The 25644-nt window shown below is 42.8% G+C and overlaps 1 protein-coding gene across 1 annotated transcript in view; it reads left to right on the top strand.

Annotated features, from left to right (window-relative positions):
- Positions 1-25644, top strand: part of kcnq1.2 (potassium voltage-gated channel, KQT-like subfamily, member 1.2) — a 39638-nt gene that overhangs the window by 4209 nt on the left and 9785 nt on the right. Inside the window, exons 2-6 of the mRNA XM_039016854.1 lie at positions 16092-16182; positions 19315-19441; positions 19678-19756; positions 19934-20030; positions 22577-22717. Coding sequence (XP_038872782.1) covers positions 16092-16182; positions 19315-19441; positions 19678-19756; positions 19934-20030; positions 22577-22717 — 535 coding nt within the window. The remainder of the gene's footprint in view (positions 1-16091; positions 16183-19314; positions 19442-19677; positions 19757-19933; positions 20031-22576; positions 22718-25644) is intronic.

The following is a 25644-nucleotide window of genomic DNA, read 5'->3' as shown; positions in this document are numbered from 1 at the left end:
GATAATCTTCACCAGCAGTAATTGAGGCTATAATGTTCCCCACTCCCACAGAGAGAACCTGAGAACCCCTGGACTCGTACAAAATTAAACCCTTCTGATTCATCCTCGCTGACGCTCCTTTAAGTAACTCTTACTTGTCAATGGGTATTAATGATTCTGCTGGGCCTCCTCTCCGCTCTGCTCCACTCTGCTCCTCTATATCAGGCCATCCAGGAGAGACCGGAGAGGAGAGACAGGAAGGCTACATCAAGGGCTGTGTGCAGCAGCCATGACGGGCTAAGTGGCCTGCTCTTCATTACGATGACACAGATAGATAGGCAGAGAGGGTTGAGTGGTTGTGTGCCCGGCTGCCAGCGTTTCCAGCCCTATCCGTCACTCCTCTTATCTGGTTGAGGTCAAAGCCAGAGCCAGGCCAGGGACAGTGTCCCGCTGGGGACTACGTACTTCAATGCCTCAGCCAGAAATGGAGGAGAAACAGACTCAACTCACGGCAATTACATCTGTCCCTGGGCCACATACGGCCACACGGACATAGACTCACAGGTCCGCACATAATGACGGGCACAAAGCCATGCATACTCTACACACTCTCTGTCTCTCTCTCAGACACACACACACATATATACATATAGTCCAGTAGGGAAGAAATCCCTCTGGTTACCCACAGCGTACTGGGACAGGTGTCAATAAAGAGTCTTATGCAATGTCGTGCAGTGCAGTCAGCAGGCACTGCAGGCTCAACATAGAACAGACCAGACACTTCAGATCTCTGATGAATATGTCTCTCTGGTGAATAAGGATCCAGTAGATCTCAGTCTTTTCATATGACATTATCTTACACAGGAGATAAGGCATGTGTTACCACAGCCTCACTCGGCCCCTAAAACCGCACACTCCTTTGATCCATGGCTTGCCAAGCTTCTCACTCTCTTCAGATCATCAAGGGCACTGGACTGACTAGTCCCTAACTGATTTTATTTCTGAAGGAAGTGCATATTCAGGGAATAATCTACCATACACAACTGATACAACCACACACAGCAGATTATAGTTTTTGACCTGCATGAGGTTGTATGAGGTTGACTGGCTGTGAACGATGATGCTGTTTATCTTTGATGATCTTTCCATCATCTTCAGCTATAAGTAGATTTATTTCAATTTCTATATATGATGCACAAGATGGGTAAACCAGGATGATTTTTCTGTTGCTGTGGATGCTATCTACTGTATGGGTGATTCAACAGAAGTGATGTAAATTACTTTCCCAAAAAAACAGTTAATTTTCCAAATTTAGGATTTTTTTTTACATCATGATGTGTTTTAATTAAATCCAAGGCAATAACAAACATATTCAGTGCTTTTTATGCCATTAAACTCATTGGGCAGGCCGCCTAAATAATAAAAACATATATACATTTTCGAGATGGAAAAACACTTTCAGTGTTAACTTAAATTACTAAAACCACATCTAAACTATGTAGAAAAGATAATGAACCTATATATATTTTTTGAATATAATATTTGAGAACTAACAATCACCAAAATAAAAACTGGACAGTCGGGGAGAATAAAAAATGCCCAAAACAATGAATTTAGCTATGTTTGAGCAAAATAACACCGCATTAGCAATGGTAACCGTCTAACCACACCCCCTGCCACACCCACCACCCAAGCCCCTTTTTGATTCATGAAAAACTTTGAAATTGTTTAATTAATATAGTACTACAAAGTCATTGTTATTACAACTGTATAACTCTTTTTTTGTAGTTTATTTTTTTAACCCCCTTTTCTCCCCAATTTCATGATTACGATCTTGTCTCAGCGCTGCAACTCCCCAACAGGCCCTGGAGAGGTGAAGGTCGAGTCATGCGTACTCTGAAACATGATCCGCCAAGCCGCGCTTCTTAACACCCGCTTGCTTAACCCGGAAGCCAATGTGTCGGATGAAACACTGTTCATCTGACGACTGAAGTCAGCCTGCAGTCGCCCGGGTCCACCACAAGGAGTCGCTAGAGCATGATGAGCCAAGTAAAGCCCCCCCGGCCAAACCATCCCCAAACATTGTATGCCGCCATATGGGACTCCTGGTCATGGACGGTTGTGACATCGAACCCCAGCCTGTAGTGACGCCGCAACACTGTGATGCAGTGCTTTAGACCGCTGCGCCACGCAGGAGGCCCTATAAACCTATTCCCATTGAGGTGGCTATCCTAAACCTCATGTTTGAAAATAAAGCAATTTTTTAAACACGATTGTTTCAATAGAACATCTTGAGTTGTTCTATTATTACATTGAAAGATACTGATCTTATTAGTAGTTTTGTTTATTTTTAAACATCTTTCTCAAAAAAATGCTGTCTCCACTTTTAATGTCACTTACGGACTGCAAAGGGAAACCCAGTCGCGAGCTGCCCTGTGACAGGCTAAATGCCTTTTTATGCTTGCTTCGAGGCAAGCAACACTGAAGCATGCATGAGAGCACCAGCTGTTCCGGATGACTGTGTGATCACTCTCTCCGTAGCCGATGTGAGCAAGACCTTTATCCAGGTCAACATTCACAAGGCCGCGGAGCCAGATGGATTACCAGGACATGTACTCAGAGCATGCGCGGACCAACTGGCAAGTGTCTTCACTGACATTTTTAACCTCTCCCTGACCGAGTCTGTAATACCTACATGTTTCAAGCAGACCACCATAGTCCCTGGGCCCAAGAAAGCAAAGGTAACCAACCTAAATGACTACCGCCCATAGCACTTTGAAAGGCTGTTCATGGCTCACATCAGCACCATAATCCCAAAAACCCTAGACCCACTCCAATTTACATACCGCCCCAACAGATCCACAGATGATGCAACCTCAATCACACTCCACACTGCCCTTTCCTACCTGGACAAAAAGAACACCTATGTGAAAATGCTTTTCATTGACTACAGTTCAGCATTCAACACCATAGTGTCCACAAAGCTCATCACTAAGCTAAGGGCCGTGTGACTAAATACCTCCCTCTGCAACTGGATCCTGGACTTCCTGATGGGCCACCCCCAGGTGGTAAGGGTAGGTAAAAATACATCTGCCATGCTGATCCTCAACACTGAGGCCCCTCAGGGGTGCGTGCTTAGTCCCCTCCTGTACTCCCTGTTCACCCACGACTGCGTGGCCAAGCACGACTCCAACACCATCATTAAGTTTGCTGACGACACAACAGTGTTAGGCCTGATCCTCGACAATGATGAGAGCCTATAGGGAGGAGGTCAGAGACCTGGCAGTGTGGTGCCAGGACAACAGCCTCTCCCTCAATGTGAGCAAGACAAAGGAGCTGATCGAATATGCCCCCATTCACATCGATAGGGCTGTAGTGGAGCGGGTCGAGAGTTTCAAGTTCCTTGGTGTCCACATCACCAGCAAACTATCATGGTCCAAACACACCAAGACAGTCATGAAGAGGGTACGATAACGCCTTTTCCCCCTAAGGAGACTGAAAATATTTGGCATGGGTCCCCAGATCCTCAAAGTTATACAGCTGCACCATCGAGAGCGTCCTAACTGGTTGCATCACCGCCTGGTATGGCAACTGCTCGGCATCTGACCGTAAAGCGCTACAGAGGGTAGTGCGTACGGCCCAGTACATCACTGGGTCCAAGCTTCCTGCCATCCAGGACCTATATACTAGGCGGTGTATGGCCCATAAAATTGTCAAAGACTCCAGTCACCCAAGTCATAGACTATTCTCTCTGCTACCGCACTGCAAGCGGTACCGGAGCACCAAGTATATGTCCAAAAGGCTCCTTAACATCTACCTCCAAGCCTGCTGAACACTTAATCAAATGGCCACCTGGACTATTTACATTGAAACCCACCCCTTTGTTTTTACACTGCTGCTACTCGTTGTTTATTATCTATACATAGTCAGTTTACCCCTACCTACATGTACAAGTTACCTCGACTAACCTGTACCCCCGCACATTGACTCGGTACCGGTACCACCCGTATATAGCCTCGTTATTGTTATTTTATTTTATTTTTTACTTTAATTTATTTAGTAAATCTTTTCTTAACTCTATTTTCTTAAAACTGCGTTGTTGGTTAAGGCCTTGTAAGTAAGCATTTCATTGTAACCTGTTGTATTTGGCGCATGTGACATAACATTTGATTTAATTTTGATTTGATTTGAAACACACACTATAACAGTGTAGAATGAACGTTCCTTAAGCCACACCCCTACAAATATCACCAGGTGAAGAGATTGCACCCTTCTCCAGCATGGCCACATGGTGGAGTAGTCTGTCTGCAAACATTTAGGAGAACATTTTGTGAACAAGTTGGTAAATCTGAATGTATTTTTAGAAGTTTCACTACCGAACATCTAATATATCAAGAAATATGTAAAGCATGTTTTTGGGACTAAAATATATGTTTACTGGGATGAAGATAATTTATGTCCCAATGAAATATTGCCAGCAATATGTTAGCTATGGGGATTCTTTAAAGTTCAAAATAAGTAAAAATTGTCCAAACCGAAATGGTCACAACCGAAACATTTTACACCATAAAAAATATAAATAGAGGTCTTTGTATCTATGCCATTATGGAGTCTGTGATAGCAAGGGCAGTGCCATTGAGGCTATCTCCCATTTAAAGTAGCATAGCATAGTCCAAACATTGACATCTATTTGGCGAAAACATAGATGTCTATGTGCTCTACTGTACTGTACTGTTCTCTACAGTAGGGGCGGCAGGAAGCCTTGAAGTTGTACCAGTAACTGTCGCTGGTTCGAATACTGAAGCCGAGAAGGTGAAAAATCTGTTGCTGTGCCCTTGACCAAGGTGTGATGTACAATGGTGACCCTGGCTGTGACCCCACTCCCTGCGTGTGTCTCAAGGGGAGTTAGGATATGGTGACCCTGGCTGTGACCCCACTCCCTGCGTGTGTCTCAAGGGGAGTTAGGATATGGTGACCCTGTCTGTGACCCCACTCCCTGCGTGTGTCTCAAGGGGAGTTAGGATATGGTGACCCTGTCTGTGACCCCACTCCCTGCGTGTGTCTCAAGGGGAGTTAGGATATAGTGACCCTGGCTGTGACCCCACTCCCTGCGTGTGTCTCAAGGGGAGTTAGGATATGGTGACCCTGGCTGTGACCCCACTCCCTGCGTGTGTCTCAAGGGGAGTTAGGATATGGTGACCCTGGCTGTGACCCCACTCCCTGCGTGTGTCTCAAGGGGAGTTAGGATATGGTGACCCTGGCTGTGACCCCACTCCCTGCGTGTGTCTCAAGGGGAGTTAGGATATGGTGACCCTGGCTGTGACCCCACTCCCTGCGTGTGTCTCAAGGGGAGTTAGGATATGGTGACCCTGGCTGTGACCCCACTCCCTGCGTGTGTCTCAAGGGGAGTTAGGATATGGTGACCCTGTCTGTGACCCCACTCCCTGCGTGTGTCTCAAGGGGAGTTAGGATATAGTGACCCTGTCTGTGACCCCACTCCCTGCGTGTGTCTCAAGGGGAGTTAGGATATGGTGACCCTGGCTGTGACCCCACTCCCTGCGTGTGTCTCAAGGGGAGTTAGGATATGGTGACCCTGGCTGTGACCCCACTCCCTGCGTGTGTCTCAAGGGGAGTTAGGATATGGTGACCCTGGCTGTGACCCCACTCCCTGCGTGTGTCTCAAGGGGAGTTAGGATATGGTGACCCTGGCTGTGACCCCACTCCCTGCGTGTGTCTCAAGGGGAGTTAGGATATGGTGACCCTGGCTGTGACCCCACTCCCTGCGTGTGTCTCAAGGGGAGTTAGGATATGCAATAAACACATTTCCATTACACTTGTGTGTAACAGGACAAATATCAGCACCCCCCAAATAATAAAATACTCTATTGTACTGTATTCTACTACTGTACATTGTAGTCTACTTTACGCTACTGAAGTCTATTGTACTTGACTGTACTGTGCTCTACTGTACTGTATTGTACTCAAGTTTACTTTACTTGCTTTTCTTACAATTTGAAGGAAGGAAGGACCCATGGACTCTTGATCTAGTGGTCTTGATCTTGAGACCACTCAAGACCGCATAAATTCAGTCTTTAACTTGTCTGGGTCTGGATCTGGATCTGGGTCTGGATCTGGATCTTGGGACCAATGTCCTGGTGTAAATGTTGGTCTTGGCTCTTGGATATTACCGTAGTCTTTGGTTTACAAACCATAGGCCACCCAATTTGAAGAAGACAATGTTCTCTGATCATTGGCTGATCACTCCCAACCCATAGGAATCCCCACCCAGTTGACTACTTTTAAATGTTGGAAGCCCTCAATGGCAATGTCTGTACCAAAACTAATTATTTCCATCAAGAGTCCTCTATTTTTCTCTATGATTGACACTTGACACCAAAACGCCTAATATTTTGCCAAAGTAAAGATAGGTAAAGTGATCATTTAAACATCAAACAACAATGAATTAGATGCATAAGTAATTAAATCAGTCAATAAGTTTCAAATTCATATAATCAACATTAAACATTTTACAGAGAAAAATAGAGATGCTATTTCTCTAAATTAAATGTCAAGGTTTTGAAAATCAGGTAAAAAATCATGTTTTTACTATTTTGTTAATTTAGTATACAATTTTAATAAATACAATGAATATGTAATAGAATATTAATCCAAATGATCACTACTGCATGGTTCTCCTTTTGCTGCATCTTCTTCACTATGTTTAATTAGTGACAAATTTTGTGGGGTGGTAAGGAATTCAGGTAAATATTATTTAAATATGCAATACAAACAAAGTGTGTGAGTAGTATATACAGTTGAAGTCGGAAGTTTACATGCACTTAGGTTAGAGTTATTAAAACTCGTTTTTCAACCACCACACATTTCTTGTTAACAAACTATAGTTTTGGCAAGTCGGTTAGGACATCTACTTTGTGAATGACACAAGTAATTTTTCCAACAGTTGTTTACAGACAGATTATTTCACTTATAATTCACTGTATCACAATTCCAGTTGGTCAGAAGTTTACATACACTAAGTTGACTATGCCTTTAAACAGCTTGGAAAATTCCAAAAATGATGTCATTGCTTTAGAAGCTTCTGATAGGCGAATTGCCATCATTTGAGTCAATTGGAGGTGTACCTGTGGATGTATTTCAAGGCCTACCGTCAAACTCAGTGCCTCTTTGCTTTACATCATGTGAAAATCAAAAGAAATCAGCCAAGACTTCAGAGAAAAAATTGTACTGGTTCGTCCTTGGGAGCAATTTCCAAACGCCTGAAGGTACCACGTTCATCTGTATAAACAATAGCATGCAAGTATAAACACCATGGGACCACGCAGCCGTCATACCGCTCAGGAAGGAGACGCGTTCTGTCTCCTAGAGATGAACGTACTTTGGTGCAAGAAGCACAAATCAATCCCAGAACAACAGCAAAGGACCTTGTGAAGATGCTGGAGGAAACAGGTACAAAAGTATCTATATCCACAGTAAAACGAGTCCTATATCGACATAAGCTGAAAGGCCGCTCAGCAAGGAAGAAGCCACTGCTCCAAAACCGCCATAAAAAAGAGACTACGGTTTGCAACTGCACATGGGGACAAAGATCATACTTTTTTTTGAGAGTGAGAAATGTCCTCTGGTCTGATGAAACAACAAATAAAAGCTGAAATAAATAATTCTCTCTACTATTATTCTGACATTTCACATTCTTAAGTGAAATAATCTCTTTGTAAACAATTGTTGTAGAAATTACTTGTGTCGTGCACAAAGTAGATGTCCTAACCGACTTGCCAAAACTATAGTTTGTTTACAAGAAATTTGTGGGGTGGTTGAAAAACGAGTTTTAATGACTCCAACCTAAGTGTATGTAAACTTCTGACTTCAACAGTACCTGACATATGTTGTTAGACATGTGTGCTGAAAGTTCAGGAGAAATGCATTTTTCCCCCAACCCCAATTTACAACACTTACTGTATATACTGTATTTAAACTCAGCAAAAAAAGAAACGTCCTCTCACTGTCAACTGCATTTATTTTCAGCAAACTTAACGTGTCAATATTTGTATTAACAGAACAAGATTCAACAACTGAGACCATAAACTGAACAAGTTCCACAGACATGTGACTAACATAAATGGAATAATGTGTCCCTGAACAAAGGGGGGGGTCAAACTCAAAAGTAACTGTCAGTATCTGGTGTGGCCACCAGCTGCATTAAGTACTGCAGTGAATATTCTCTCCATGGACTGCACCAGATTTGCCAGTTCTTGCTGTGAGATGTTACCCCACTCTTCCACCAAGGCACCTGCAAGTTCCCGGACATTTCTGGGGGGAATGGCCTTAGCCCCCACCCTCCGATCCAAAAGGTCCCAGACGTGCTCAATGGGATTGAGATCCGGGCTCTTCGCTGGCCATGGCAGAACACTGACATTCCTGTCTTGCAGGAAATCACGCACAGAACGAGCAGTATGGCTGGTGGCATTGTCATGCTGGAGGGTCATGTCAGGATGAGCCTGTAGGAAGGGTACCACATGAGGGAGGAGGATGTCTTCCCTGTAACGCACAGCGTTGAGATTGCCTGCAATGACAACAAGCTCAGTCCGATGATGCTGTGACACACCGCCCCAGACCATGACGGACCCTCCACCTCCAAATCGATCCTGCTCCAGAGTACAGGCCTCGGTGTAATGCTCATTCCTTCGACAATAAACACGAATCCGACCATCACCCCTGGTGAGACAACTGCGGCTCGTCAGTGAAGAGCACTTTTTGCCAGTCCTGTCTGGTCCAGCGACGGTGGGTTTGTGCCCATAGGCCACGTTCTTGCCGGTGATGTCTGGTGAGGCCCTGCCTTACAACAGGCCTACAAGCCCTCTGTCTGCAATAGGCCGAGAGAGACTGGACTGTCTGACCACTGACTGAGGGATTGTGCATTCCTGGTATAACTCGGGCAGTTGTTGTTGCCATCCTGTACCTGTCCAGCAGGTGTGATGTTCAGATGTACCGATCCTGTGCAGGTGTTGTTACACGTGGTCTGCCACTGCGAGGAAGATCAGCTGTCCTTCCTGTCTCCCTGTAGCGCTGTCTTAGGTGTCTCACAATACGGACATTGCAATTTATTGCCGTGGCCACATCTGCAGTCCTCATGCCTCCTTGCAGCATGCCTAAGGCACGTTCACGCAGATGAGCAGGGACCTTGGGCATCTTTCTTTTGGTGTTTTTCAGAGTCAGTAGAAAGTCCTCTTTAGTGTCCAAAGTTTTCATAACTGTGGCCTTAATTGCCTACCGTCTGTAAGATGTTAGTGCCTTAACGACCGTTCCACAGGTGCATGTTCATTAATTGTTTATGGTTCAATGAACAAGCATGGGAAACAGTGTTTAAACCCTTTACAATGAAGATCTGTGAAGTTATTTGGATTTTTACGAATTATCTTTGAAAGATAGGGTCCTGAAAAAGGGACGTTTCTTTTTTTTGCTGAGTTTATATATACTGTATTGTAAGTTTAATCCAGCCTAAATCCAACGTAGGGCGAGGTCCTCTTGCCTCTCAGCACGTCAGCCTGGTCAGATGTTATGATCAGAAGAGGCGTGTCTATTTCATAGTCATCTTGCAGGTTTGAATCTGAGGTCTGGTAAGCCAAACACACCCACATATTCAGGAGAACGTTGTCGTAGTTGAGTAATAACATTGCTCGTAAATTACAGGTAGACTTTATTGAGGAGCCTTTCAAACATGTTTCAATCACTATCTTTACAATAGTATACCCAAACTAATTTTGAATCAAGTACCATGCCAACTAGGTTATTTTGAAATTATACTGTATGGTCACATCTGGAAGATCTCTGTGATCTTGAGCTGTCTAGTCAATTGAAGTGGCGTTAGAAAATAGTGCAAATGTTTCCATCAGATAGTTCTACTTGGAAACAGTAAACATGAATAAGTAATCTTGTGCTGAATTGCCTGGTGATGAGAGAGGACAGCCACAGTCAGAGGTGCTCACAGAATCTCCACTCATGATGCTCTCCAGTGGAGGCTATTGATTACTACCATCAGGTTTTACCCTTGCCTTGGTCATGGTCTTTGGTCGATTTGGAACTTTCACATTATAAACTGTTACTTTTTCTTACAGTTGGTCTATACACGTTGTGATGTGTTAGCACCAGGGCTCTAAAGCAACTGAGGACACATGAGGTTCCATGAGGACACGGACGTTTTGAACGGATCTTGCGTTATCTTATATCGCAGTATATTTGCCGTTACACAGGAGCCGATTCATAATTTGAGTCTTTGATTCAGAAATCCTCATTTGGAAATCGTTTTCATTTCCCAGGGAGATAGCCATTGGTGGATTTCCCTAGATGGACAGTGATAAGCTTTGGCCAAATGGCTCGACTGACTGAAACACTGATTATGACAGACCACCTAGCGTTTTCATTCAGCTCGGCTGTAGGACCAGTGTGACCTTACACTGGGGTCTCCGCGTCTGACACTTGTCAACAAGAACACACACACACACAAATGTTGTTTTTCTCCCGGAGGACCATGAATGGTTCATATTGAAGGAGGAATTTGGACTACACTGTAGTGACTGCTGACTGCTCTCTCTAGTGGGGCATGGGGATATGCAGTTACTGTAATAATTCTGGGTCAACCACCAGCAGATCCCAGGGATTTTGTCCTTCCAATCAGGTTCTCTAATGATTGTGACCTGGTTTGTCCCGACGTTAACACCTCCAGGGGCTTCAGGATGCACACAGAGAGGGTTTAGGTCCTTTAGCATATTACTGTAGGAGGATTACAGAGTACCTTAGTTTTGCTAGCTGCTACTCATATTAGTACACTTATAATGCACTTTTCGTTATACAACAATCACGAAAGGCTACAGTGTGTGCATTTAAAAAATGTAACACATGAAAAACAAATACTAACACATGGTAGTTTATACTGCTTTTTTGGAACTCAAAGATGCTTTATTCAATTGGAGTTTGATTAAAATAGGACTCTGCAGTTTGTCTTATGTAATTGCGATTAAAAAAAAAAAAAAAATGTTTGGCATGGGACCCTGTTCAAGAGGATTTGTCCTCTGTTTTTGCTCCGTCTTAGGATCTTCTGTTTTTGTACTAGGCATGAGTAATTTTAGAGTGTATGAACTCTAGATACACGCAGAGCTTGAAGTCTGGTTTTACTCTGTGTAGTACTTCATATATCATACTCTACATTTATGCTGTTACCAGACACCACTCAGAGGTTTGGAAATACATATTTGGCTCCAGTGGATAAGTGTTATTGATATTGCTGGGGTCAGGGATTGGTCATTCTGTCTTCCGTGTGCTTCAGTCCTCTCAAATTATAACTTTACTAGCTACCTTCATTTTGTTCTTCCAAAAGCTTTAACTTAGCCTGGTCCCAGCTCTGTTTGTGCCTTTGCCTACTTCAATGTCATTGTCAAGCCAAATTACAATGTTTGGCAGGACAATTCCATAAGGAGTTGGCAAGAGAGCAAAAACAGACTAGCACCCAGGCTAGCTTTGACTGGCCTGTCAGATGATGTCTTTATTTGTGTTGTATTGATACTCTTGCAGGTATAACTACACAATGGGAAATGACACACAGTATTCTACAGTGCAACTATTTTGGGGGGAAATCAGAGTGAGGAAACAAGCAAAAATAGAGGCAGTATTTCACACTGCTACGTAACATACTTTTCTCCGGGGAATTGGACACTTGCGTATAACCTAGCCAACAATGTCATCATATTTTCATTACTAAAAATCCAGTTAAGAAACTCCCTTATTATGACAAGAGAAAGGATTAAGGTATTACATGTAATTTGAGTTTAACTGCCCCCTCCAATTTCTTCACTTCTTCTCCTGATGTTAGAAAATGCTCAAATTTAATCAAAATACGTCGGCAGATGAAACAACTACAATGATTTTGTTCACAATATACTCCTACTCAGGACAGGGATTTTCAGATTACAGAAATGCTTCATTCTCTTTTCATGATTCGTCCCATATGTGTGTTTTATTAATCCCAACATGAGTAGGCCTAAATGTTGGAGCCCTACATGTTTGATGATATCCCTCATAACCTAAGTATTGGAATGCTGCTTCCATGTTTTGTATGGACATCTGTTCAGTTCATCGAGGATTTACAATAGCTACAATTCAGCAGGGAATTCAGCATTGCCTTTATACAAATGAGCATTTATCAGTCCTTCTCTCTCGCTCTCTGACCGAGAGCTTGGAATTATAAGGTTCTGTCTGCATTTCTGTCCACAATTTAGTTTTTGACATTACCTTGTTCTGTTCATGTTCTCTACCTATACACTGTAGTACTCTAAAATACCCCAATTCATGTTAAGTTAAAAAGAATACAAGATTAAAATTGCTCTCACCATTCAACCCTATTAGGGTTCAGAACTTTAAAGCCATTTATCTCAGAGGCATCTTTTTACAGATAGAACCTTATAATGCTAAGGACGTGTGATCTTGTTCCACTTTGTTTTCATACTACAACTAACCTGTAGAAACACCTTCTCCAGTTCTGTGTCATGGTCCTTTGAGATGGATTTGACCTGTTGTAGACCATAGATTTTGTGCATTTCAGTGGGTTAAATGTCTTGAGACAGCTGTGGCTTTAGAGTCCAACGAGAGAGTGGTAGTCAGGCATGTGTCAAGACAACAGGCAAACCGTAGTGACAGTTCTCTGGGTTTACAGGCTGATTGTGCTAAATTGAGATTGCGTGAGTCTGAATGGGACTGCAGTAGAGTACAGTGGTACTAATCCAGACCCTCTCCCACTATTTCACCCCACTAATCCTGCCTTCAGCCCAGGGAGGGGGGCTTCCTACTGTCCTACTGATGTTACCTCTCTGTCTGCTCCTGTTTTAGCCCCTCTAGCGTTGAATGATTTGCAGTGAAATAAGTGTTCCCAATTTTCCTTTCAGTAAACTCTTAAAGGCAGCTGTACAATAGATGTTTGGGCTAATTTTAGATGTCCGTTTGCTTTTGAATGGAAACTAACTCAATCATTGTCTGTTATTGTTTGGGTTTGTCTTGCTATCCCTTACCATCTCTCAGACAGGCCTGTTGTAGCTGGATCAGCTGAGTCCTATAGAGTGTGTTATTGTTTGTCTTGCTATCCCTTACCATCTCTCAGACAGGCCTGTTGTAGCTGGATCAGCTGAGTCCTATAGAGTGTGTTATTGTTTGGGGTTGTCTTGCTATCCCTTACCATCTCTCAGACAGGCCTGTTGTAGCTGGATCAGCTGAGTCCTATAGAGTGTGTTATTGTTTGGGGTTGTCTTGCTATCCCTTACCATCTCTCAGACAGGCCTGTTGTAGCTGGATCAGCTGAGTCCTATAGAGTGTGTTATTGTTTGTCTTGCTATCCCTTACCATCTCTCAGACAGGCCTGTTGTAGCTGGATCAGCTGAGTCCTATAGAGTGTGTTATTGTTCTTTGAGGAGGTTTTGGGCTTTAATATGTCTTTCTCAGTCTAGTAGTCAACTCACGTAAGTCCCGTATGCCAAGTGAGTACAATCTACATCTGGGATGTGATGTAACTACAGTCATATTCTCTCTCTCACTCACACTCACACGAAGCACATGGAACATTATCATCACACGTGCGTGTTTATGTGTGTGACAGCCCTTAATCCAGGTGGAGGGAAATCATCCCCCCATCTGGCCCATGTGTCACAGAGTGTGAGGAGAATCCTCCTGGAAACCGTGGTGTGCATGTTTCTCACAGAACACAAATCTCACTTCACCCCTCCCACGGTCAGCGACACTGGACAGGGTTTCAACACCTACTGCTTACAGTACAGTCAGTACTATGTGTCCCCTATTTAGCACCATCTCTGAGAGGGTATTACTGTACACTATACAAGCAGGACGTCTCAAAGAACCATGACTGTGTAATAAAACCATGAAAAGTTGTGCACCTAAACTTAGATCTGATGTTTGGAGAGTGTTTGAATGTAAACCCAATGTAAGTGTTTGAATACACAGAATGTGTATTGAAATGTAAATAAAGTACTCTGAAACACCCAACGTGGTTCTTTATTCTGAATATTGGTGTTTTTAAGAGCGTTATGAAAACCCTTTTTGGGGTTTCAGTACATGTGAAAGGCAGCATAAAACACAAAACCAATGTTTCTCATACAATCAACGGTTTAGAAATGCAAATCGTTTATAGCCTAAATATTGATTTATGATAAGGGCCTATAGAGAATATTTTTTTGTGGACTTCCAGCTTTAATTTTCAATGGTTTATTTAGACAGATTAGAAACAGGAGGGGTAGTAAAATGGTACATTTCGGTGGAATTTCAACCACTCAACCACACAGCCACAATGTAAGAAATTATTCTGGGGTGAATTGACATGGACAAAAAAAAACAATAACAAATACTTATTTGTATTATTATTATTATTATATATTTTTTTATTAAAACAACTCCCATCAGTGGGTGTTATGGTCAGTGGGTGTGCTCACCCCCACCCGCCCCTACACGCCAGTAGGGTGAAGCCCCCTCCCCCGGCTCAAAGGGATTTTCCAAGGGCGGTAAAGACCAAGCCCTGTCCGACGCTCTGGCGGTCATGGAAACCAGCGCACCCATAACCAACATATACTTAATAAAAATAAATGCAAGTCGTGCAGAGCCCGTGCTCTAGCGCTAACTCACCCGGCTTAGACACATCACCCCTCTCCCCACCGAAGACTGGGGTTCAACTCCCCGCTCCAACCCTTCAATCTGTTTCTCCTACCTATCTGTATCCCCTCTGTCATTTCACAACTCTCAATAAAGTGTCAAAATACCCCCCAAACTATTTTTTTTTTTTTAAATGTATGCAAGTCATTTCAATTATTTCTTATTTTCATTTAACCAAAATAATGTAAGAATAAATACCACTTAATATGTTTCTCGAAATGTAATTATCTTTCATGAGGATAACCAAAGAGAGAGAAGTCTTTGGTTTAAATCACTTTGCATTTCTTATCTTGTCACGTGATTCTTTCACACAATGTTGTATCTACTGAAGAAAGAAAAGTATTTTTCACTATAAATATAATGCTTGTTGTACCATGAGGTGTAGTAGATCGGGATGAACAGATATCAAAATCATCAAGCAAAATGACGTTCAATGAGGACAGCACCCATTCCCACAATGTAAGACACAGAAGTGCAGAATCCTCAATTCTTGCTGTTTAACCGCCAGTTATTGCTGGTGGTTTGAACACTCTGCTTGATAATGCCTGCCAAAACAGTATAAAAAGGTAAATTGATCAAATACGTAAAACAATGTTAAACGTTAATACACTTCCGACAAAGTGATCTGATTCTGCACTAGACAGGATTCAAAACATTATAATAGTGTTTAGAAGCTTTATAGAGAGGAAAAGAAACCAACAAAGAAGGTATCTAATTCTGCACTAGATAAGATTCAAAACAGCAACATAGTGTTTTCAAGCCTTTCCAGTAGTGCTCCCAGTTTCCGGCAAGGTGTTGCACAACACTTTATTTAAGTGGTGTTTCAACACACCATGTTATGTTCAAAACATTTCAGGATGATGTGTTTCAATACTCCAGCAAAGTTAAGGTTTTGTCTCCAAGTTGATGGCAGCTCAGTTGCCACACATTTTGGTGTTACAAAGCACTTCAAACACAAAACTTAAGAACAGGAAGCATAGAAATAGTGCACATAGAACGTATCAACCACTTCTTTGACCTGCTTTCAGGTAGAATGATATAACTATAACCCACATTTCTATGTGAATTTGGTTGAGTCGCCCAAAAAGTTACATATTGCCACTTTTGTAGGCTAAGGCCCTCCATAGATAGACTAAAATGTTGCAGAGTAATATCATTATTTAGGACTAGTTTCGCTTGGTTTATTTCAATCATTCCAGACTCAGACTTCCAGACTCGTGGCTGTGGAATTGTTGTGTTGAAGGACCAGCCAGACACCTTACATAACATTGTGTGTGGCTTTATGCACAGCTACTATGTACATGATCAGTTGTCAGGAAAACCACAGGGCTCTAGATACAGTACATCATGTGATAGATAGTAAGAGTGCTGTTTGTTTCTTTCCTCCACAGATTCCTCATGGTCCTAGTGTGCCTCGTCTTCAGTGTCCTGTCCACCATAGAGCACTATGCCGATTTCGCCAGCGGAACTCTCTTCTGGATGGTGAGTGGATTTGTGATGGATTTCCTCTCTTAGTTTTTTGTTGTTGTTGTTGTATTGCAATACCATCCACATCCACATGATGGGAGTAGGACATCTTGGGTGGGAAGCAGACTAACCGCCATCTTAAATTCATCTGATTTCAAGCTCAGTGTTCAACAGTATGATAACAGTAGTGAACCTCAAATGAAATGGAAAGGATATATAAAGGCACATGAAACTCTATGTTTATTAGTCGTCGGCATGCTTCAGGACTTATTGCTGGGGGGGATTTGGTTCATGTAGATTCTATCGGCCACTCTCAGTACTATCAGTCCTACTCTCATAGGTAGACAAATACTGATATGGGTCAGGATAAGGAATTTGCATCACACACACACACACACACACACACACACACACACACACACACACACACACACACACACACACACACACACACACACACACACACACACACACACACACACACACACACACACACACACACACACCTCCCCAGTGTGGGGGGGCAACCAGAGGACAGGAGTGTTCTCTAAACTTTTGACCATCATTGCCCTTTAGAGGATTCACTGGCTGCTGAGTTATTCATTAATTTACACCCTGGAAGAAAAACTCTATTCTCAGCAGCTTGATTAGAACTAAGAAAAAGTGAGTGCAAAGCCCAGTGGGTAGGACAGAAGACCGAGCTGGAACATTTTGAGCTAAAGCAGTAGTTAGACTTAGAGTTTGAGTAACAACACGTGGTTAAAAAGGACATTTGTAACTCAAGACATGAGCGTTACGAAACCTACAAGAGACCGTATTAGAAAAGAAAACAGGCGGCAATGTCCTAAGGATGACATTTGACACTCAACTGTGTAACCCCATTTTATGTGCACCTGCATGTGTGTGTGTATGATGTCATTGTGTTTGTGTATGCCATATGTTGTGTGTTTGTGTCATCATGGTGCGTATTTGTTGTGGAGTGGCTATGCGAGTTCAAGGTTAGCTGATATTCACGAATCAGAGCGTGCTTGTTTTGGATGGCAGAGAGGACATTAGTCCTCGAGGATATTTGGCTTTCAAGGCGACTGCCAAAGTAAAGCTAGCCAGGTTCAGCAGGGCGCACCGACATCCATCACGTGTCACACGCTCTAGTCTCGCTTTCCTTTCCTCTCCTGTTCTCCAGTCTACTCCGGGTCCACTGATGTCACAGCTGTGCGGCACAGTGGCACCATCAAACATCTGATCAGAAACTGGCCTCTACCATCATTCCACCGTTTTAACACAGAGCCCTGTTAAAGAGTTTCACAGCCCAATCCAGCTTCAATCCATCTGATCACATTTAAAACCTCTGGATCAGCTCCATCCTAGTTTTAGGAGATTAGGGAACACTATTAAATGATACCATCAGCTGTTTTCTGTAAACATCTAGTTACCGTTCCATCACACTGAAATCTGGTCGACCCATTTTAGAATTTTGGGGATTTATTGTAATCTTATTTGATTCTCCAAATTCACCAGTTTGTTTTTATGTAGTAATTCAATTATTTGACTGAGAAGAACCAAAACCAGTTAAACACCTGGCTTTTATTCTCAGCCAGCACTGACCCGATCTGGTCATTCATCTATGTTTCACGTTCCTGTTCCACTCTGATTTGGACATACTGTATGTCACGTGTCTTGCTTAGGTTTCTTTAAAATCTCACAACAAGCCAAGGTGACAAACAAATAGACTTATCTCCTAGAGATGCTGGCCACTGGGGAGCAGTCTGAACAGGTGTGGGGAAAATAGCCTTGGCTGGAAGGACACTGACACCTTTAGACACAAATGCCCACAAATATACTGAACAAAAATATAAAACGCAACATGTAAAGTGTTGGTTCTATGTTTCATGAGCTGAAATAAAAGATCCCAGAAATGTTCCATACGCACAAAAAGCGTATTTCTAGCATCTTTGTTAGTGAGCATTTCTCCCAAAGGGAGAATGCACTGTATGCTAAATCTACACAACATTGCTATTTGTTCCTGTAACATCAATCCAATCCACTGCACAGTATAATTTATGAGGAAAGGAAGGGCACCGTCACTGCAGTTGTAGTACGTGCAAATGTCTATAGGGTGAGTGACAGTCAGGGGATTGTTTTTGTGACTATGGAGCTCTGTTGTTGCAGCAGGGCCTTGGAATTAGGTTTCGTAAGGGGGGACTGGTAGGGAAGCCAGTTTAAGCAAGCGATGGGACGGCCACCCACACTGGGACGGCTATTGCTGAGCGTTAGGTGGCACAATATTATGGAGACATGGTGCTAATGAAAAAGATATTGGTTCATTAGGACTTATCAAGACGTGTCACACCTACACAAAATGACACACATTCAAACCTCTAAGATACGTGCTCGCGCACACGCACACACGCATGGATGCTCGCACAAACGCACACATACTCGAATGTTGTTTTTCTCCCGGAGGACCATGAATGGTTCATATTGAAGGAGGAATTTGGACTACACTGCAGTGATTGCTGCAGCCTCTCTCTAGTGGGGCTGGGGGATATATGGTTACTTTAATAATGCTGGATGAACCACCGGCTGTTTTGTTTTAATCACATCCCAGAGTTCTTTTTTCCTTCCAATCAGGTTCTCTAATGGTTCTGACCGTTGTCTTTTAACCACCCAACAGATGTGTAAAGGGCTCCCAACACAACCCAGCTCATTAGGATTTATCCTACCTGCACATCCTGCTGAGGCGCTGTCACAGCCATGACGCTCAAATCAGTGAGCCTTTGACTCTGGCTCAATATGTTCTGTCATCAGAGATGCTATCAAACCTTTTTCTGGGTGGGCCTGTGTGAATGGCTCCCTCACCACCTGACCACCTCGGTCTCTCTCTGTCAGCACACCCTGTCCCACCAAGCTCTTATCACGCCTGAGATCTCAATGCATTGCTTGGCACTGGACATAGAAAAACACACATATCCCTCTCATATGCTGCAGTATGAAATAGTAAATAGACAGTGTGTAGAAGTCGTAGTAAATTGCGGTCGTAAAATGCAGTAGTCTTAATGGACTTTGAATGCTTTGTGTCTTTCCCCTTTTTTCCCCAGCCCTGTTTTCCTGACTGTTGTCTATTACTTCTTATGTTCTGGTCCACAGGAGATTGTCCTGGTGCTGTTCTTTGGGACAGAGTACGTGGTGCGGCTCTGGTCCGCCGGCTGCAGGAGCAAATATGTGGGGATCAAGGGACGACTCCGCTTTATCAGGAAACCCATATCTATCATTGGTGCACCTGGCTTCTACTTTATTAAATCACACACAACTGTGCCACATGCAATCAGACAGACACTGTTGTTACATGGTTTTACCCCTCTTCTTCTAGTACTATTTCTACTGTTACTACTTGTGTTTTTCAATGGCAATTTAAACATTTGAAGATTATGAGCTAAATGTTAATGTGTTGAGGTGCACAGAATGCATTACAGATGGTGTCTGTTTCCTTTGTCCCCCCCCCCCACACAGATCTGATAGTGGTTATTGCCTCAGTCATAGTGCTGAGTGTAGGTTCCAATGGCCAGGTGTTTGCCACATCTGCTATCAGGTAACTGTATGTTACAAATAACAGTGTAATAAAAGTGTAATTTCTTGTGCTGAACTGTAACTGTGTTGTCGTTGCTTAGTAAAACGGGCGGAAGCGAGTAGAGGTATAGGAGGCTCTCTTATTGGTAGAGGCTAAGGTTTGATTGACATCGGTTGCCTTTTGTCTCTGTGGTTACAGGGGGATTCGCTTCCTCCAGATTCTACGCATGCTGCACGTGGATCGTCAAGGAGGAACATGGAGGCTTCTGGGATCTGTAGTCTTCCTCCATCGACAGGTGGAGATCCCTTTACATCCCTTGGGGTCATTTCATCTCGTAATTATGTGCAGTATGTGCTCACATGAAGTTAAATATCGCAAGGTCGTCTGGAGCATAATGCTGTTTTAAGTAGAGTGACTTGATCTACCTTGATCCTACTTGATCTTACTTGATCTACTTTTTTTCCCTTGAGTAGGCTTCTTATAAATTCTGAGTCAATCAAACTGATGAAAATGAAAATGCAAGGTAAATGAGATGCCTTAAGACGAGGTTAGTCATGGCTTTGAAAATGAAAAACAACTAGTGTTGGACATTTCTTAACCAAATAAGGACACACCCTGTGGTCAGATGATGGGTGCACATTGCTGCCATTTCTTCCAGAGGATTAGTGCACTTGTTCTGTTTGAGTTGCCCTTCCTCCTGCCTCCTGCCTAGCCTGTCTGGTTATGGGCAGACATCTATCCATGTTTTTCATGCTACATTACCACCAGTGATTACCACAGAGCCCGGTGCGCAATCACAGATTCCTCTGATACTCTCACTGAGACCCGCAAGGCTTTATAAGGAGAGAGAGGTAGAGAGTCAGGCTCAACAGCTCTTCTTTACACTTTTCTTTATTATTATTATTATCTTGAACTGGAAGATGTGGGTTATTTCTCTGTGATGTGCAATGGGTCTAGCGGTCATCTTTTAGGGTTAGTGTTAGAGTTACATCAATAGTCAAAGGGAGCTGACGTCTTCTCTTTGTGTGAAATGATAGAGAGATATAGTGCATTGGAAAGTATTCAGACCCCTTGACCCTTTTCCACATTTTGTTACGTTGCAGCCTTATTCTAAAATTGATTCAATTGTTTATTTTTGCGAATGTATAAAATAAGAAATATATCACATTTACATAAGTATTCAGAACCTTTACTCAGTACTTTGTTGAAGCACCTTTGGCAGAGATAACAGCCTTAAGTCTTCTTGGGTATGACACTACATGCTTGGCACACCTGTATTTGGGGAGTTTCTCCCATTCTTCTCTGCAGATCCTCTCAAGCTCTGTCAGGTTGGATGGGGAGCGTCGCTGCACAGCTATTTTCAGGTCTCTCCAGAAGTGTTCGATCTGGTTCAAGTCCGGGCTCTGACTGGGCCACCCAAGGACATTCAGAGACTTGTCCCGAAGCCACTCTTGCGTTGTCTTGGCTGTGTGCTTTGGATCGTTGTCCTGTTGGAAGGTGAGCCTTCACCCCAGTCTGAGGTCCTGAGCGATCTGGTTTTCATCAAGGATCTCTCTCTACTTTTCTCCGTTCATCTTTCCCTCGATCCTGACTAGTCTCCCAGTCCCTGAAAAACATCCCCACACCATGCTTCACCATAGGGATGGTGCCAGGTTTTCTCCAGACGTGATGCTTGGCATTCAGGCCAAAGAGTTCAATCTTGGTTTCATCAGACTAGAGCATCTTGTTTCTCATGGTCTGAGAGTCCTTCAGGTGCCTTTTGGCAAACTCCAAGCGGGCTGTCATGTGGCTTTTACTGAGGAGTGGCTTCTGTCTTGCCACTCTACCATAAAGACTTGATTGGTCACTCTACCGTAAAGGCTTGATTGGTCACTCTACCATAAATGCTTGATTGGTCACTCTACCATAAATGCTTGATTGGTGGAGTGCTTCCTTCTGGAAGGTTCTCCCATCGCCACAGAGGAACTCTGGAGCTCTGTCAGAGTGACCATCGGATTCTTGGTCACCTCCCTGACCAAGGCCCTACTCCCCATTTGCTCAGTTTGGCTGGGCAGCCAGCTCTAGGATCTTGGTGATTCCACATTTCTTCCATTTAAGATTGATGGAGGCCACTGTGTTCTTGGGAACCTTCAATGCTGCAGAAATGTTTTGGTACCCTTCCCCAGATCTGTGCCACTACACAATCCTGTCTTGGAGCTCTACGAACATTTCCTTCAACCTCATGGCTTGGTTTTGGCTCTGACATGCACTGTCAACTGTGGGACTGTATATAGACAGGTGTGTTCCATTCCAAATCATGTCCAATCAATTGCATTTCCCACAGGTGGACGCCAATCAAGTTGTAGGAACATCTCAAGGATGATTAATGGAAACAGGATGCACCTGAGCTCAATTTTGAGTCTCATAGCAAACGGTCTGAATACTTATGTAAATAAGGTATTTCTGTTTTTTGTTTTTCAATAATTAGCAAAAATGTCTAAAAACCTGTTTACGCTTTGTCATTATGGGGTATTGTGTATAGATTGATGAGGAACATTTCTTATTTAATCCATTTGAGAATAAAGCTGTAACGTAACAAAATGTGGGAAAAGTCAAGGGGTCTGAATACTTTCCGAATCCACTGTATATGCCTCCTTTTTCTATGTTAAATCATTGCATGCTGTAGCCTTGATCAAACGATGTGTTGTAATGATATATGTTCCGGATGCATTTCATTTTAGTTCGATTCATACCTGCTATGCAAAATGTGCAAATAATGTCAAGAAATGCATTTAACATCAACACATTATCTTCACATTACAACTGACATACTACACTCAGTGTGTATTTCCTCTGTTGTAGGAGCTGATCACCACGCTGTACATCGGCTTCCTGGGGCTGATCTTCTCCTCCTACTTTGTGTACCTGGCGGAGAAGGATGCTGTGGACGAGGAGGGCAAGACTGGCTTCTCCAGCTATGCTGATGCCCTGTGGTGGGGCGTGGTAAGGCATAGTAATAGCATAGCATATGCCATATAGCAGACACTTAAAAAGAAATTCAAGGCCACTTTTAGTGAAATGTGTTGTGTATACATTTGAGCATACAGTTGAAGTCGGAAGTTTACATACACTTAGGTCGGAGTCATTAAAACTTGGTTTTCAACCACTCCATAAATTTCTTGTTAACAAACTATAGTTTTGGCAAGACACAAGTCATTTTTCCAACAATGGTTTACAGACAGATTATTAAACTTATAATTCACTGTATCACAATTCCAGTTTGTCAGAAGTTTACATACACTAAGTTGACTGTGCCTTTAAACAGCTTGGAAAATTACAGAAAATTATGCCATGGCTTTAGAAGTTTCTGACAGGCTAATTGCCATCATTTGCGTCAACTGGAGGTGTACCTGTGGATGTATTTCAAGGCTTACCTTCAAACTCAGTGCCTCTTTGCTTGACATCATGGGAAAATCAAAAGAAATCAGCCAAGACCTCAGAAAAAACATTGTAGACCTCCACAAGTCTGGTTCATCCTTGGGAGCAATTTCCAAACGCCTGAAGGTACCACGTCCGTACTTTGATGTGAAAAGTGAAAATCTATCCCAGAACAACAGCAAATGACCTTGTGAAGATGCTGGAGGAAGCAGGTCCAAAAGTATGTATATTCACAGTAAAATGAGTCCTATATCGATATAACCTGAAAGGCCGCTCAGCAAGGAAGAAGCCACTGCTCCAAAACCGCCATAAAAAAGCCAAACTACGGTTTGCAACTGCACATGGGGACAAAGGTTGTACTTTTTGGAAAAATGTAATCTGGTCTGATGAAACAAAAATAGAACTGTTTGGCGATAATGACCATCGTTATGTTTGGAGGAAAAAGGGGGAGGCTTGCAAGCCATCCCAACAGTGAAGCACGGGGTGGCAGCATCATGTTGTGGGGGTGCTTTGCTGCAGGAGGGACTGGTGCACTTCACAAAATAGATGGCATGTTGAGAAAGAATAATTATGTGGATTTATTGAAGCAACATCTCAAGACAATAGTCAGGAAGTTAATGCTTGGTCGCAAATGAGTCTTCCAAATGGACAATGACCCCAAGCATACTTCCAAAGTTGTGGCAAAATGGCTTAAGGACAACACAGTCAAGGTATTGGAGTGGCCATCACAAAGCCCTGACCTCAATCCCATAGAAAAGTTGTGGGCAGAACTGAAAAAGCATGTGTGAGCAAGGAGGCCTACAAATCTGACTCAGTTACACCAGCTCTGTCAGGAGGAATGGGCCAAAATTCACCCAACTTATTGTGGGAAGCTTGTGAAAGGCTACCCGAAATGTTTGACCCAAGTTAAACAATTTAAAGGCAATGCTAACGAATACTAATTGAGTGTACAGTATGTAAACATCTGATGTGATGAAAGAAATTAAATCTGAAATAAATCATTCTCTCTACTATTATTCTGACATTTCACATTCTTAAAATAAAGTGGTGATCCTAATTGACCTAAGACAGGGAATTTTTACTAGGATTAAATGTCAGGAATTGTGAAAAACTGAGTTTTTCTCACATACATCTGAACTTCCGTCTTCAACTGTATGTGACCCCAGCAGGAATCAAACCCACAGCCTCTATTTCCACATCTGTGGTTGTTTTGTGGTGTGTGTCTGTCAATGTCCCCCTCTACCTCGAGTGGTTCTGGAATACCGTGAAGACACAAGTTCCTAAGCCAGTTTCAGTCACACAAAGCTATTGCTAGCCTCAGAGAAAGATGTTTTGTTTGAGGGAAATAGACAAAAGGTGTCAGGAGTTAAGTAGACGATGAATACAGACATAATCCTAAAGCTTCAATAACACACAGGGGTTCTTATTGGACATTTTGAAGATGCTGCCCACCCTCGTTGGGAACAAAGATTGAACTACACTCAATGACTATTAATTTCTCCATTTGTGGCTGATGCGTGAAGTAGTTGGTGCAATACTCAGTCTATAAGGAGGCAGCTTATGGTGTTGTGCCCATGCTGTTGTGGCTGTTTCCATCCGTGGCGGGTCAAGTTTACAGTTCAGTTCATTAAACTGTTGAATGTAAGGCTGTGGTTAATGAGAAACCTGCGGTAGTCTTGTGCTAGTGGGATCTATACACCACAAAAGACTGTTTAATTAAGATTGTTTAATTAAAACTGTAATTGCAGGATTACTAGCTGTTTTTTGATGAGAGTTAGAACGGTTCAGGTGCCCAATGAAACCAAGAAGAAAAGCTGTTTTTTGATGAGAGTTAGAATGGTTCATGTGCCCAATGAAACCAAGAAGAAAAGCTGTTTTTTGATGAGAGTTAGAATGGTTCATGTGCCCAATGAAACCAAGAAGAAAAGCAGTTTTTTGATGAGAGTTAGAATGGTTCTGGTGCCCAATGAAACCAAGAAGAAAAGCAGTTTTTTGATGAGAGTTGGAATGGTTCTGGTGCCCAATGAAACCAAGAAGAAAAGCTGTATTTTGATGAGAGTTAGAACGGTTCATGTGCCCAATGAAACCAAGAAGAAAAGCTGTTTTTTGATGAGAGTTAGAATGGTTCATGTGCCCAATGAAACCAAGAAGAAAAGCAGTTTTTTGATGAGAGTTAGAATGGTTCTGGTGCCCAATGAAACCAAGAAGAAAAGCAGTTTTTTGATGAGAGTTGGAATGGTTCTGGTGCCCAATGAAACCAAGAAGAAAAGCTGTATTTTGATGAGAGTTAGAACGGTTCAGGTGCCCAATGAAACCAAGAAGAAAAGCTGTTTTTTTGTGTCTCGCAGCCCACAATGAACAAAACAGCCCAATAGGAGCTTTGCTCTCCTTTGTTTTTCACAGACTGTGAACTTGAGACTTGTGATATGCCGTGCCAATAGCGTTGGACACTCAACTCTGGTGTGTGTGTGTGTGTGTGTGTGTGTGTGTGT

This window comes from Salvelinus namaycush, chromosome 21, assembly GCF_016432855.1.
Source record: "Salvelinus namaycush isolate Seneca chromosome 21, SaNama_1.0, whole genome shotgun sequence".
Taxonomy (NCBI): domain Eukaryota; kingdom Metazoa; phylum Chordata; class Actinopteri; order Salmoniformes; family Salmonidae; genus Salvelinus; species Salvelinus namaycush.
This window is presented reverse-complemented; position numbering and strand designations above follow the sequence as displayed.